General features: G+C 34.9%; 1 protein-coding gene across 5 annotated transcripts in view; it reads left to right on the top strand.

The window, feature by feature from the left end:
- Positions 1-15,706, top strand: part of LRP1B (LDL receptor related protein 1B) — a 761,175-nt gene that overhangs the window by 652,459 nt on the left and 93,010 nt on the right. For all 5 annotated transcript variants that reach the window (XM_052792801.1, XM_052792800.1, XM_052792798.1 and 2 more), the window contains 4 exons: positions 9,433-9,621; positions 10,423-10,571; positions 13,693-13,786; positions 15,426-15,542. In XM_052792801.1, the coding sequence (XP_052648761.1) occupies positions 9,433-9,621; positions 10,423-10,571; positions 13,693-13,786; positions 15,426-15,542 (549 nt within the window). The remainder of the gene's footprint in view (positions 1-9,432; positions 9,622-10,422; positions 10,572-13,692; positions 13,787-15,425; positions 15,543-15,706) is intronic.

Below are 15,706 nucleotides of genomic sequence, written 5' to 3'. Positions count from 1 at the left end.
ATGTAAAAGTAATCTAAGAGATAACATAAACTAATTCCTTCCAGATTTATACTGCAGTTTTCATAGTTCAAAAATTAGAGAAGTCTGAAAAGAGGGTTTCTCACAGCAGATGAGGAATAAACAGTAGTTCTGATATTGCAACAATTTTTTCCCCAACTTTTGAGGAGTCTGTAGAATTACTCGTTACAGCCACATCTGATAGCACAAACTGATAATTGCTTCACCTCCACTATTGCATTCTAGATTCATTTTTCATAGTTGTTCAGATAAAATTCTCCAATTCATATGTCTTCCTAAATCTTATTATTTTATTTTATTGTATTCTATCTCTTTTAAAGGATAATATTCATGAAAAATACACAGATTCACCTATATTAAAGGCAATTCACACAGTCACATTACTCTAAGGTTCCACAGTCTCCAGTTTATGGAGCCCAGTTTATGAAGATTGCCAACAGGTTGGTTTCTGTATCTTCCACTGTTCTTGTGATAATATGCCCATATTTGATTAGATTATAAACTTCTGAAATTAATTTTTCTACATACTCATTAAAAACTTAGCAGACATTCACTGTGTATTTCCATATGAGCTGGACATGCGCCATCACAAATTTTAAAGGATGGGCATTACTTGCCATGCAGTTGTTCCTGTGAGAACAGAGAACATAAAATACAGGTTTTTTTCTGTCACAAGGTCTCCCCCAGTTCATATCAACGCAATCAAAAGCAGAAGGCTTTTGATGAAGAAAGTTGCAGAGCGTTGGAACAGCTCCTGTAGTTGAGGTAGAGGATAAATGAAATAAGCCAAAGGGGCTTAGCAGTTCGTGTGCTCATAGTTGGGTGGTGGCAGGAGACAATCCCGGCAGGAGCATGGAGAGGCAAAGCTGAAGGAAGGAATAGCTTGGGGGGCAGAGTGGGGATGAATATGGAAACCAGCAGCAAGACACGAAACTTAAGGTGTAGGGGCTAGTAGGCATGTAAATGGTCTCTGTAAATCTGAAAAATAATTAAAGAATCTTGGAAACTCATTAGCACACTGTGAGCCGTTCTACTTGAATAGTAACTTGTATATATTTGAGAACAATCACCGCTGTGACAGCATGCTACTCTCTACTGCTACGGGGTAACTGGCATATAAACAACTGCTCACAGTGAAATTAAAAAGGCAATAAAACATTTTAAAGTGGGACAATAAAATATTTCAGCCCTAGATTTGATCAACTGATTTTATAGGCACACTTTTGAAAATTTATTCATCTCTTCTCATGGTATCATTATAAGTCATATGTAATAGTCAGCTTTAATAACACAGATACATTTGTGCCTTAGATGTTTAGATTTAAGTCTAGATTTCCTGCTTCTTTTGTGATAGTAGTTTTGGGATGTATAACAATTTTTGTGTGAGTTTATTATACTGAAGTATTCTCCGTTTTCACTTTCAGTTACATTTTTTGACTGGCAAAATGCCCTACCACTTAATGCTAGGACTTGTATCTTCCATACTTACCTAGTATGGATGTGTGATGTATATGTTACATTTGCAGAAAGAAATATGTATGCATGCACTTGTTGTTATCAAAAATATCAGTAATATCATCCTAAAAGTGTGTTCATAAACAGGGGTTTTTTTTCTGTGAAACATGGCTTCAATTACTGGAATTAATGTATATATTCTATGAATAATGTTTTTTTCTGTTCATTGAGTTTGACAGGTTTGGTTCTTTAAACAAAGTGTCAATTTAATAAAAGCAACAGTGATTATAAAATGTCTCATCTTTAAAAAAAATTAGTGTTTTAATGTAACATACTTAAATTTAATTACATCTGTCAAAATGACATACTTTTTCACAAGCTTAATAGACATAATCTTATTGTCGTTATTCATTATTAACTTCATTGTCTAAGCACTTCAAGTTCTTTATCAAAAGGAGCAAGTACCAGGAGTAAGTACTATACAGAAATAAAAAAGTATTGACTCCGTCTCAAAGAGATTACAAGTTGAATATAAAATGAGACAAAAATGATTACAAGGCAGTTCAAATAGAAAGAGGACAGTATGGGCCAGTAATTGCAGCACAAGAGAAGATCAGCAATTTCCAAGCTTATTTGTTTTTGTAGGTATAATGGCTATTTTTTTATTAAGCGTTGTTCTTCCTTGATGCAGTTTGTGTTTGGAGGATCCTTAATTCTTCCTAAGAGTTTGTCACTGGTTCCATTTGGGTCAAGATGCCAGTAGGCTTTTTATTCTAATTTTATTTTATTGCAGCTCAGAAAATGAAGAGTTTCAGAGAGTGGAATGCAAACTAATGTAGCCTGGTTTTTAAGGTTTGATTACCAATGTAAATATTCTCTCTTTGGGTGCCAAAATTCTTAAACAGAAACTGTTCTAATGCTACGGTGGGGGAAGAAGGTTATTTAAAATGTTGCGTAACAACAATTAATTACTTTTAGCAGTTACTGACCAGCACTGGAACTCTAGCTGGGTGAATGCATTTTTGGGAGCAGCGTGAGAGGAATCTGTCTCCCCTTCTCTTCTTGTAGACTTTGCACACGGGCATGGCAAGGTTGCAGTCCCTTCTTTTTGGAAAGGGAAGGCACAGATCTCTTTCTAGCTCGGAAGTGATCAGCCAGCTTCAGCTTGAAGAGGAGCCGAATGCCAAAGAAAATCTAACCTTGGTGGGCATGATAGAGTACAGATATTTTTGTAGTGTTTATTTGTTAGAAGAAGTCAGTGTTTCTGCTTTTTAAGGACGCTTTTTCTTGGCACGTGGATTTTACCAGCTGACAATGAGACCTTTTTTTTTTTTCTCATTGTTTAATTTAGTTAATTTGCTTTTACTTTTGGAAGTATTTGTGTTTCAATAAGAGCTGAGTGAGACTGGGTTTCCCTTCTTCTGTACAGCTTCTTCAGTAAGCATATTTTGTAGTTAAATCCTAGATGGCATGTTTTTCACCCCTGAAATCAAATGAATGTTTTTTATGCTTAAGTAGAGGTACTCAGAAAATATAAGGGAAACAGAGTTCACACAAGTGAAAAGTAGACATTTTTATCACAGATATGACTTACAGTATATGAATTTATATTCTTGGATCAAAATTAGTACAAAATTGAGGAGAGAGAGAGAGACGTACATTTTAAGCCTGTGCATGCTTCTCATATGTCTGCATAATCATGTTCCCTCTTATGGAGACATACGGCTCTTCTTCCCTTAAGTTCATCCGACACTTTATCTGCCTTTAGTATGTTATCTTTTGTCATTTTTATTTGTGTTCAAGTATCTAATAATTTTTATTTTACACTGCTGATCTGTTGCAAGCCTCCCCTTTTTTCCCTTTTACTACCCACCTGTATTTCTTTCTCCTGTTTTCTGCAGCTTTCTGATAGGCCTGTGCATTCCTTCTCTTTTCTACCTTCTCTTTCTTATCCCATTTCTCATCTCCTTGTTGTTTGGTCAAGCACTGTTTGGGATTAGCATTCAGTGTAAGAGAATTCATGATTTACGTATAAAATGAAACCGCAGTGGAGAACTAGAGGTGGCAGTAGAAGGTCTGTTAGAAAAGGAGGGACTTGCCCATCTCTGGTAGGAGGCAGCAGTGGTAGGAAAAGGAATCACAAAAGCAAATTTCAGGTGCAGTTTTTCCTCAGAAATGACTTAAGGTGGTGATTTAGCATTCCATGTTTTTTGTCCTTCATAATTGTAAGTTGTTGACTATACCCCCATAATGCCTTTTATTACACAAGTAGGAAGAGCAGGGTCTCGAAAATCAAAGTATCACTTTGAATTAATAAGATTCTGTTGCTGGCTCAAAGTAAAGTATTTTTTACTCATATACGATACAGTGTATGTTGCAGTGTATGAAAACTGGCATATATATTTTAAGATATACCATATCGTAAGCTCTGAGAAACTTGAGTCACTGAAATAACTATTTGGGACTCAGTGGAAGCAGTCAGCTGAGTAGTACTGTTCAGGCAAGGATTTATGAAAGGGGCTAAAGGCACTTCTTGCCCCTTCCCGTACGCCATAGCAGCTGTCCAGTGCGCCTGTCCGTGATGATGGAGTCTGAGTCCTGTGGCATTTGGGCAGTTATCCCTTTTCTGACTGAACTGCACTTCAGTTATACTTGCTGAGATTTTTTCATCCAAGAGAAAAGTAATATCCATGGGTTACAAGGGATTATTTAAGGATTTGATGCTCTAACAATGAGGGGAAAAAAGCACATGTAGTAAGTACTGGTCCAGTAAATACTTAGAGACTGCTAGAGGTGTATCCATTGGATTATTGGTCTGCAGGTGGGCTGTTTTTTTAGTTATTTTTGCTGAGTGTTTTGAGATATGGATTGGGCTTCAGCTTACTTAACCCAATTTTGGAAGCTTTCATAGAGGCCATAGGGTGACATTATTATGAGAAACCTTAAAAGAAAAAAAAAATCTATTGAATACACAGGTCATTCTAGAAAGTAATTAATACTAAGTGAGTGCAATTCTCATGGCTCTTTGTTAAAATATGACTATTTAAATTCTCCATGAATTTGCTTGTCTAGATCTGACCCTTATGTTGGTGTAATGTAATTTTTGTGTTTAACAGAATACATTACTTTCTTACTAATGGATTGTCAAGTAGACATCTTGATTAAATGATTTCAAATAGGTGGTGCAGGGGAAGCAGAGGTACTTATCAGTTATGACTAGCCTGGCTTTACTTTGAATTTTCAGAAAGTGGTCCATTTCCACAGTACTTGCCAAAGACAGGAGAGCAATTAGTCTTGCTTTCCTGTTTAAAACCGTGATTCACACCGTAATGTATGCTGTGAGGTTAGTAATTAGTATTGCAAAGTATAACTAATGTAAGTCATTTATGAAGAGGTAGATCAGTAATGCAGCCAAGGTTCTCTTGAAGTTAAAGGAAGGACTGAAAAAAGAAAGTGGATGTTTCTTCTACTACCTACTTTTATGCTAAATCAATAGCTGTCACCACCTGAAATTTTGGAAAGCTTGTAACACTGAAATCCTCAAAGGCAAAGAATAAAGAGCATGAGAGACTGTTTTACTGTTCCATCAGAAAATAAGATGTAAAAATTCTTTCACAGCTTTTTGTTCAGTTTTTTTCGGTCATTCGTAGTTGATGTGAACTGTAGATTTTATAACCTATTACATGTCAACAGTTCTGATGTTCCATTGTTTATAATATACTAAAAGTTAAAGAAAAATAATATTCAGCTATGATAGAACTATTCCTTAAACAATAAAGTAAATCAGAATTAGCTGCCATTGAATGCCTGTTTTCAGAAACTTCTCTCAGTCTTTACGGATGTATCAACTGCAAGAAAATACATTGAGTTCTATGGTCAGCTTAGAAGAATTTTTATAAGACTTTTTATATTATGTAATTATTGTTCTTATTTCATAAGAATTTTTATATTTTTATGGTGAGCTTAGAATTTTTATAAGAAATATTTGTATCCGGTGATACTATACTTATTTTCTGTGTGTTTTACTTTATGTAGGTTTTTACTTACATTTATTAATTTGTACTATTTTATTTAACACAGTCCATTCATTGCTTCATTGATTAATTTTTTTTTAATAACTTTCTCTACGTCTCATAGTCACAACAGAATACATATAGCTTTTACAGCTATAAATAGTGCAAGCTTCTGAAACCATGTTGATCAAGTTTGTGTTGAACATTACTTAATGAAAAGTTGGCTTTAATGTGGAAGCCCGTTAAACTTATAAAGTTACTCAGAAATAAGAAATAGTGGCAGGACAAACTACAACCCTAATCTGTGAGTGTTTAAACCACTGAGAGTTTCAACTTTTGAGCAATATGTGGTAATAGTGGAAAATCCAGTTTTTACAAACAGGTCATACTTCTTTTAAAGAACATAAAAAAGAGAGTATAATATTTGTTACATTGTGTTTGATATTGTGGTTTTGTTTTTAAGGTAATTGGAAGATTTAAGCTTTTAAACCTGGTGCTTAAGGAATTGGCTTTAAAAAAAAATAAAAGAAAAATGTACTTGAGTCAATGAACAGTTTTGTGAAATGCAGTGTTCTAACTGTAATATTTAACATTTTATGCCACATATTTAACTTAGGTTCCCTATTAATGAGACAGTTCAGACAGTATGTGTTACTCTCCTGGATCTTCTTTCGTTCATGAATTTAAAGTTTCATTTGCATTCTGACGTATGCACAATCCGTTGAAGCTAGGATAAATTATATGGCAACCCACAAACATACACAGAAACAAAAGTAAGCATTTACTCGTACATCTATACTCAGGATATGGTGTTTACTTGTAATTCCTGGATGGCCAAAAAGAGGATGACTGCTAGACGTATTTTTCATTGGTGGGGAATAATAAAGACTATGAAATCCTATGTAAGTCCTCTTCATGTGCATTAAGTCTTTTACATGCCCATTAATTCTGTTTTTAATCTTAACTGTGATCAGAATAAGATAAAACAGACAAAGAAAAAAGCACATTTGTTTTATTCAGAAAGACTGGAGTGGTACCTTTGACATCTTGAATTTGATGTCAAAAGTAGCAGCAAGGGTCATAATTTATACGACCAAATATTTTTCCAGAACTCAAGCAAAAATAAAATGAATAGCTTTATGGATAGCTTCAGGGTTTCGCTCAGACTAGCAGTTTCTCTTTCTGCTGTTCTTCCTGCTTCTTCTGTCAGCCCAGTTTGTATTTCTCATTAGAAACTGCCCTTTAAGATCAGTGGGGAATTTCTTGCAGTTTTGCAGATGTACCTAAATTTCCTGCTTGTCTTTTAATTTTTATACTGTGGCACAATCATGACTTAGAAGTTAAAAGAAAACTTTCAACAGCAAATGTTTATAATCTACCTGAAATAAAAAGCCCTGAGTTTATTATACCTAAGTCTCTGTATATAAAGATACCAGAATGGATTGTGCCCAAATGTATTCAAAATCCCATGGTAAATATAATAGCACAGTAAAGCAGCTGAACGACCTAAGTTCAATCAAATAACTAACTGGGGAGAGTGGCAACAGAGGAAGTCTGAGAGAGCCCAGTTTTTCACAGATCTGCTGAAATATTGGATAGTGATTCAAACAAAAAGGTGTTTCCTTTACAGAGCATGCATGTACACAGATTTTGATGAACTAATTATTCTGAAATAATTCAGAATTGTAATTTCCTTTTTCTGAATGACATGAACATGTAAATTCTATGCTTCCTTAATTAATTACAGTAACCTGGTAGTAAGCATATGATATGATAATTAGTATTCCCAATTAATAATTGTGCTAAAGCATTTTAAAGATCATTCCCTTTTAAAAATTAAAATTAGAGACACATGCCTTTTCTGGAACAGTATCAAGTTGAATTCATCATTATCAAAGATGTATGGAGAGCTTAAGAAATCTCTCAAGAAGGTTCAAGGAAAATCACCCATGTTAAGCAAAAGAATGTAAAAAACCCAGGTAATGACTGGGATTTGACTGCTTAGGCTCAGCTGTGACTAGGTGCAGGGTTCGTTTCACTGTTTGCAGTACTAGAGATTCCCCCCCCACTCCATACTACATCTAGGGTGAAGCTGGGTGCTGTTGTCTAGTCTACGGTTTATTTCCCCCTCCAAGAGAATAATTTAGTTTGCTCCAGAGCAGAGTGGGGATAAAATTAACAGGCAAGTAGTTGATCTAATTAGGTGATAATACATATAGGTCTTCCAGTGGACAGACAAACCCTGCTCTAGTCTTTGGGTGTTTTCCCAAATCTAGCAGTCTAGGAGGTTTTTCTTGCAATCTGTTCTGATAAATCCAGTGGTGAGAAAATAAGGAAAAGGAGGAAAGTGGGAAAAGAATCAATATAATGGAAATACCTGTACTTACCGTTTCTGTATTCCTGTTTTGTTGTACTTGGTTTGTTACGTTAGCGGCAAAACTAGAAGTAATGGTACTTCAAGAGTTCTTTTCCTTGCTCAGAGGAACAGGATAACAACAGTCGCCATGGGGAGTGATTCACTTCTACTTTGTAGACCCCCTTTTCACAATGTGATTCTACAAATAAGGGAAATTATAAGAGCTTTTCTTGGGGGTACTATACCGTGTAAGGCACCATGCCAAAGTTGCCTATGTAATAAGTGCCAAAATTAAGATTTCTTTGCACTTTGACTAATTTCTTAGAAAAGTTATGAAGCTCTTTAAAAGAATATCTTACTGTTATTTCAGTATGATGGCTATAGTATAGGTAAACATACAAGAAGGGAAAATGATTTTGGGTCTAAGAAGCAAGGTTTCCTTGACCAGAAGGCAACATATCCTACACTGGAGTTCACTATCAGCAAAGCTATTGTATACGAAATTGAATTTGCTAAGTTGTCATTCCACATACTCAGTATCAGCCATCAGTTGTCAGTGAACCATGAAATGTTCCAACTGGAATTTGAGATTTGCCAACTCTATTTAAGCACATTCCAGGTAAAAAGATTAAGCTGTTTTCATCTAAGAAAACAAGGTAAAGGTGTTAAGCATATGCTGGTTAAAAACAGCAGACTCAGCTGCTCTGATCTGCCTCTATCAGTACTTAGAGTGATCCAGTGACAAAAGATTATAATTTACAAATTGACCATTGTGGTCAGATATTCTCCTGTGACATTTATGATTACAGCTATATATGTTAAAATAAAAAAAAAAAAAAAGTGGAGTTCAGTTTATGTTTACCAAGAACAAATAGTTCAAGATTAAAGAGTATACAGTAAGATAAAGAATGCGCCAAAGCTTTTTTGCCCTTTTGTCCTTCCATCCTTTTAAAAATGATGTTGGCTCATAATTTTGTGATATTGTAACAACAGGGTATTATCATCACTTTCTTTTTTTTTTAAATTGTATGGTTGGTTATGCTAGGAATAAGCAATAAGTCCTTTTACTGCTATGTTTACTTTAATGCAAAACTATTTTTTTTTCCTATCTCTCTTGTCAGTATATTTTGCTGAAATAAAATGCTATTGATTGCCTTAAAGGGCATTAAGCATACTGCATCTGGAGATGTATACTTTCTGTTTTGGATGGTTTCTGATAACTTTTATTCCCCTAAACCAGCAAATGAATATCGGCCTTCTGAAAATATTAGGTTACGTTATATTTATGTTGTGTACTACTTTAAAGCTTAACATGTCATTGGTTTAGAATCTGGAGGTGATTTTTGTTAACTGAAGTTCTTTCATTTCCTTAACACTGATTGGGCCAACTAATTCTAAGCAAGCAGAGCTCGTACCCCATCCATCTTTATCGTAACTGGTAATAAAGAACCCTCTAGGCTTGATGTATTGTCATGACAATTATTCTCAAGACATTATACAGCAGTTGTATCTGTCAGCCCATGCAGTATGGAATATTTTAACTGGCAGTCTTCCAAGAGTGAACATTAATCTTAGCATCTCTTCTTACAGTTCCTAATCAAGATATTCCAGGAGTGATTGCTCTAACGTTGTTTGAAGACTACATCTACTGGACAGATGGGAAAACCAAATCGCTCAGCCGTGCCCACAAAACCTCTGGATCAGACAGACTATCACTGATTAACTCATGGCATACCATAACAGACATCCAGGTGTATCATTCGTATAGGCAACCTGATGGTAATTATTCTGTCTATGCTTTCCATACCCATTGATGTATTTCACTTAGTAGCCAGCTGCTGAGTTAAGGGAAGCTCGTTTATCTGCAGTGATTTATTTTTATTTCTGCTTTGTTTCAAATTGTGGAAGTTTTCAAATTAGCCTTTTTAAACATAATTCTGTGATTAATGTTGTGAGTATATCGGGTATTAAATAAATGTGATATATCTTGTTCAGTGGTGAGATGCCAATTTGGGTGCTTAAAAATTAACCCAGATACTGACTGGAAGTACAGAACTGTTAAGTTGTATTACAGTACAAGTTACCAGTTATCAAGATAGGAACAGTGTGTTATGAAAACATTTAACCTTATTATTTGAAAAGTAAGAGAGTGTTAATAATACAGAAGAACACTGTTCCTTAGAAACTTGTTGGACTGAGGGAAAGTCAGAGAAAGTAGGTGTTACAATTGTGTCTGATCTCCTGATGTCCCTGTATTTGAATTGTAAGTGAATACAATTTGGCACTTGACCTAGATAAGCTAATTTTTTGTCTCACTATGAAAAAACCCACCCTAGTGCTTTTTTCTTCCTCTCATTCTTTCAGTATTGAATCTACATCCATAGTAATAATTAATTTTTGCGTACAACAGAGAATAGCTTAAAGGCAAGAGGAAACAGTTACCTCTTACGGGTTTTTGATTTGAGACATTACATTTTAAAAATGGTATGTGTAATACCATTTTTCTTACTCCGTAAAGCAGATACCCTGAAGTGTACTGAAATAATAGACTCTGAGATTCTTTTCCTATTCTGTCCACAGTGTCTAAACATCTGTGTACACTAAACAATGGTGGTTGCAGTCATTTATGCCTTCTAGCCCCTGACAAGATGTATACTTGTGCTTGTCCCACTAACTTTTACCTTGCTGCGGATAACAAGACATGCTTATCGAACTGCACTGCCAGTCAGGTAAGTGCATATGTATGGGGGAAAGGAGACTGGGGATTGTATTTTACTGTGTTTCCACCTACTTTTAAATAATGAATGCTGGTGCCCATGAAATGTGGAAGCATCAGTCAAAGGAGCTGAAGACTAGGTAACTCATGGGTGCATTTAAAGTGTTTCATCTTCAAGTCTATTAGTTGAAAATAGGCTTGCAAATGCCTTTTTTCCAGAGAATGCAGAACTTGTTCCCTTTCAAATGTGGATGTTTCTGCCAGTCACTAGAACAAATACAGCTACTAAAGCCATAAAAATTGCTGTGAAAAAACATTTGTATAATATATGAAACATAAAAATACAAAGTGTATATAACAATGATACAAAGTGTACGTAACAATGATCAATGATTTGGGAGTATTCATGCATGAACGGACTTTACATTAATACAAGAAAACAAGCTCAGTCCAGTTAGCTGGGTAGGTAAACAATAGGCCTACATTAAAAACAATCCAGTTGAAATGGAAATGGTAGAATATGCAGTTAATTAACAATTGCATCAATTAAAACATTGAATTCTTTATGGGAGGTGGACTCCCTGGTACTTCAAATAAATATTTGGTGCTTTTTTTCTTAAAATATAAGGTAGATTAAGTAGAACATACTGATTTCTTATGAGAACCACTTTGATAACAGTCTTTGGACTGTTCTACCCAGACAATTAATTGGTTGATTGTAATAGTACATATGGCCTTTAAAATCTTTCTAGTAGTCCAGCTTTTCTAGTAGTCCACTTTTATTGTATGTATGCTAATGACCTCTTACAACCTTTTAATCATGATGCATTTTGTCTGTACTCATTAAGGAAAGGATTTTACTCTTAATTTTTAGGGAACAGTGGTCATCTTAATAAATGATGTACAGTTTCATTCAAGTAATATTGTTATTTAAGAAACCTTCCCGCTGTCTTCCTCTGTTCCGTTAAGGTAGTGTTTGGTGTGATTTTATGATGTTCATCATATCTTTTCTGTTTAGGTTGTTTGCTTGTTACTTCCCATTAAGTAATGAACAAAGAGAAGGTGTAAGACACTTGTAAAATGAGGATTTTCTTATGTATTTTTCCCCTGTATCTAGCTTCTCAAATTTGTTTGGTTTAAAAAACAGCACTTTTTTTCTTTTTAAAAATTTTCTTTAAATGGCACCAGGAGCTTATTCCACAGTGAATTTATATGCTAACAGTTGACTGAATGGCTCTATTCCTTTCTAAATAATTCACTGGTAGTCTGAATTGAAGGATAGCATCACATCTCGGATCCTCCAGGAGCAATATTTTATCACTTGTAGATTCCGCAAGAGGGAGAGCAGGGTTAAATAGAAGAAGCTGCTTCAGACAGGCAGTTACAAGTTGACATTGGTGATGAGTCATTTTCTTCCAATTTTGAAATCTGTTTACTGTTTGATAATTTGTGAATCTGATGGTATCAGATGCAGAGATTAGTGACAAAAATATACTTTGCTACTTCAGATTTTCAGATGATGCTGTAAAATCTTAGCTGTTCCTACGATGTAATCGCTCTTGACAGCACATCCACTGTTAGCTATTTCTGATGAAGAGGAGTTGAATGGCTGATACGCTGGTCTTGCACATCTGCAGACTTTCAGCGGTCTTTTGATGGCTAATCTTGACACAATAAATTGTCTAGTACAAAACGTATCAGACTCTAGAACACCAAAACTCAGGCCATTCCAGGCACACCCATATGACTCTGACCCCTGATTTTGCAAAGTGTCTGGCTATCTAGTTTAGAAGGGAATGCAAGTGTTTTCATGCAGAGCATAATAGTATCTAACAGTTAGTACCCATTTCCTGGAATTAAATTCATAATGTCATTTTAACAACCTGAAGTCCCGTGGGGTGAGCAGAAAGAGGCTGGTACCTTAAAACAATTAAACAGCAGGAGGGCTACAGTAGCAAGTAGAAATTACTAAGAATGAGAATTGTCTTAGTTTCTGTTTGTCTCCTACATATGGAGGCCTTCTGTTGAGCTACTCTGAGATGCATACCTTTGTGGAACAGTTAAACAGTGTGGAATAGCTGCCTTTCAAACCCAACCTGTTATACAGCATATCCCTCAACATGGTACAAGAATGATGTAGCTCCAACTATAGGTCCTACTACATAAATGGCCATGAAACCCTAAATTTCCTTGGCAGAAAAGATAAAACTGAGCTAGTGCACCAAATTTAATATACCTTTTAAATACAGTTTTATTGAATAATCAATGATTTTAAAAATGTGAAGAAATGAAAAAATTTTGCCTAGTCACAGAAAATAAAATGTCTTGCACTTTGAAACCTGTCAGTTTTCTTCCTTTCTGTGCTCATAGAGACACCAGGTAGGAAACACAATATTTCTTAAAAGTTGCTCATAATCTATCCATATTTTTCTCTCCAGCATTAGCCACATAAAAAACTCTGGTTTTAGGTTTAGCCCTAGAAGATTGCTTCAAGTAATTTCTACTCTTTGTTTTGTTGGCATTCCTCTTTCAGTCAGAGCAAAGGTACAGTGTTGCCTGAGCTCAGAGTAAAGGCACTGCCAAGACCTTACAAAAGATTTTTCTTTTTTGTACAAATATTTTAGCCTTTTGAAAGATTGGAAGGCCTCGCTTCTGGTTTTCTCATTTAATTCAAACGATATAAGGAATACTGTATACAATTGCAACACCGCACGTTAAGGCCCTTTTCTGTAACTGTGGGTGTTTTGGTTTATCTGGAAAAATGATAACAAATCTGCTTCAACAGCCTACAAAGACTGTTTAAGAATTGAAGTGGTTGTTTTGAATAAGACCTTAAAGAATCAAATCATAGAATGCAGCAAAATGCAGTGAGTGGTTTATATCAGGGGCACTATAAGTCAGCAATGTCATTGAAACGACAATGATTTGTATCAGTGGAAGTCTCAGTGCAAAACATCTCCAAAAAAAGAGTATTTAAAAAATAAGTTTTATAAAATTAACAGCCAGAGTTGACTAATGGAACAATAACATAAGCAGTGAATCTAATTTTTCATAAACTGTACTATTTCTGTTTAAAAATAAATAAATAAATATTCACATCAAAGGTTTTCTTCCTTCTTTCCTTCCTTTTACAGTTCCGTTGCAAAACTGACAAATGTATTCCGTTTTGGTGGAAATGTGACACTGTCGATGACTGTGGAGATGGCTCTGACGAGCCTGAGGAATGCCGTAAGTGCATTCTGAATTTGGAACCCAGTTTTGTCAGTAGGGTGCAAATCAAATACAATGCTTTATAGGTGTTGGGAAGAGGAATTTTTTGAACACTTTTGTTTGCAGCACTGTTTTCTTTTCCTTGGTCTCTGTCAATTCTGCAAAGGGTGCAGGCTCTTGTTTGTCAGCCTGTAAAAGATGTTTGTTAACTCATGTCTACTAAGGGTCTTTTAAGGTCTTTGGAAAATCATAAGAACGTATTTTTCATGTTTTAAACTCTTACTTGATCCCAGTTATGTTTTTGCTAAAGATTTTTTATTTTAAAGCTATGTTCTGAGGTTGCTGATTTTTATATATAAATACAAAATTCTGCCAGGTTTATTTGGTTTATTTTTGTGTATAATAGAAATGTGGATTTCTAATCTCATTTGCTTATTTTTCATTGCAGTTATACAAGTTTAGCTACACATTATTATTTAGTGCAATTTTCTGAATAACAGCAACGTTCTCTATATGATTCCTACTAAGATTCTGTGTATTCTTCACAATATGTTTTACATAAATATTTTCATTTTATAGTTTTATGAATATTGTCAAATGAAAGTTTGGAGAGCTAAATCTCACCCCTCCAGTATGAACAATTTTATACAACGAATGTTTTTCATGCATCCTGTGTAACTCTGAGACACTACCTTGAAGGTGGTGCAGATAACAGCGTATTTCTTGATAGCCTCCCATGGTCCAAATAGTAGGTTACTGTAGTATTCCCCGTCTTCTATTCTAGACATCTGGAAGTCAATTATGATGATGTTTTCAGCATCCCAAAAGATGGTTGTTGTGATGGTAGCTGACTGCAAGTTTACTTGTTAGAAAAGTGCCTTCCTAGGGTACTGGATGCATAAAGAGTAGTATCTGTTGATGGTGCTATTTTTCAGTCGCAGTCATTGACTACTTTAATACTATTATATTAATCTGCATAAATTGAAAGATTCTTGCCTTCTTCCCTTAAGCTTGTGTACACAAAATGCTCTACTGTGTGTTCTATAATCTTCCAGTTAAGTAAGAGTTAATTTTATTTTTTTTTATATTGAAATCTCTCTTCCATTTTTTTACAATTTTATAATTAGTTCTCTTTTTCTGCTGCAGAGGCCTTTGAAGCAAGCTTTAACATATGTAATCATTCTACATAAGATTACATGTCAAGCTACACTATGTTTATATAAAATATTACTATATAGGTGCATAATTGCTCATTCACTCGAACGGCAGTGGCTGTGAGAAGGAACAATGTTAAACCTTTCATGGGAAATAGAGTGGGATAGTGAGTTTTTTAAATGCAGACTTGAACTCAAGTGTTTAGATCCTAAATTGCAAGTCTCTGTTGAGCTAATAGTAAGCATCAGCCTGTAGAGGGTTGCACTCTGTATCATTAGTAAGGTATAACTGTAGTTATGCAAATTTAAAATCTCAGACTTTGAATTAATTTTGCAATAGTACATGTACATTTTAGTTACCAATATCTACTCAGATTGAGATTGTGTAGGCAAATACAAAGGTTTATAAGCTCTTTTGATTAGTCCATAGAGGAAGAACAAAACTATTGATAACTTTAACCATTCCTCTGATAGTATTCATAAGCAGTTTTCTTTTTTCTCAGCTGAATTCAGATGTCAGCCAGGACGTTTTCAATGCGGAACTGGACTTTGTGCTCTTCCAGCCTTTATCTGTGATGGAGAGAACGATTGTGGGGACAATTCTGATGAACTGAACTGTGGTAGGCGATCATATACATTGTAGACTTCACAAACATGTAAACTGATTTAAATGCCATGCTTTGAACTCTGTCAAGAAAGTATATTTTTATTCTTTTGCCTTTTAATCTTAAAATCTTAAAATCTTTAACTTTTAATCTTTTTAACTTGATATTTTTATTCTTTT

This window comes from Harpia harpyja, chromosome 7 (assembly GCF_026419915.1).
Source record: "Harpia harpyja isolate bHarHar1 chromosome 7, bHarHar1 primary haplotype, whole genome shotgun sequence".
In the NCBI taxonomy this organism is placed as follows: domain Eukaryota; kingdom Metazoa; phylum Chordata; class Aves; order Accipitriformes; family Accipitridae; genus Harpia; species Harpia harpyja.
Note: the sequence above shows the minus strand (reverse complement) of the source record. Positions and strands in the feature narration are given on the sequence as shown.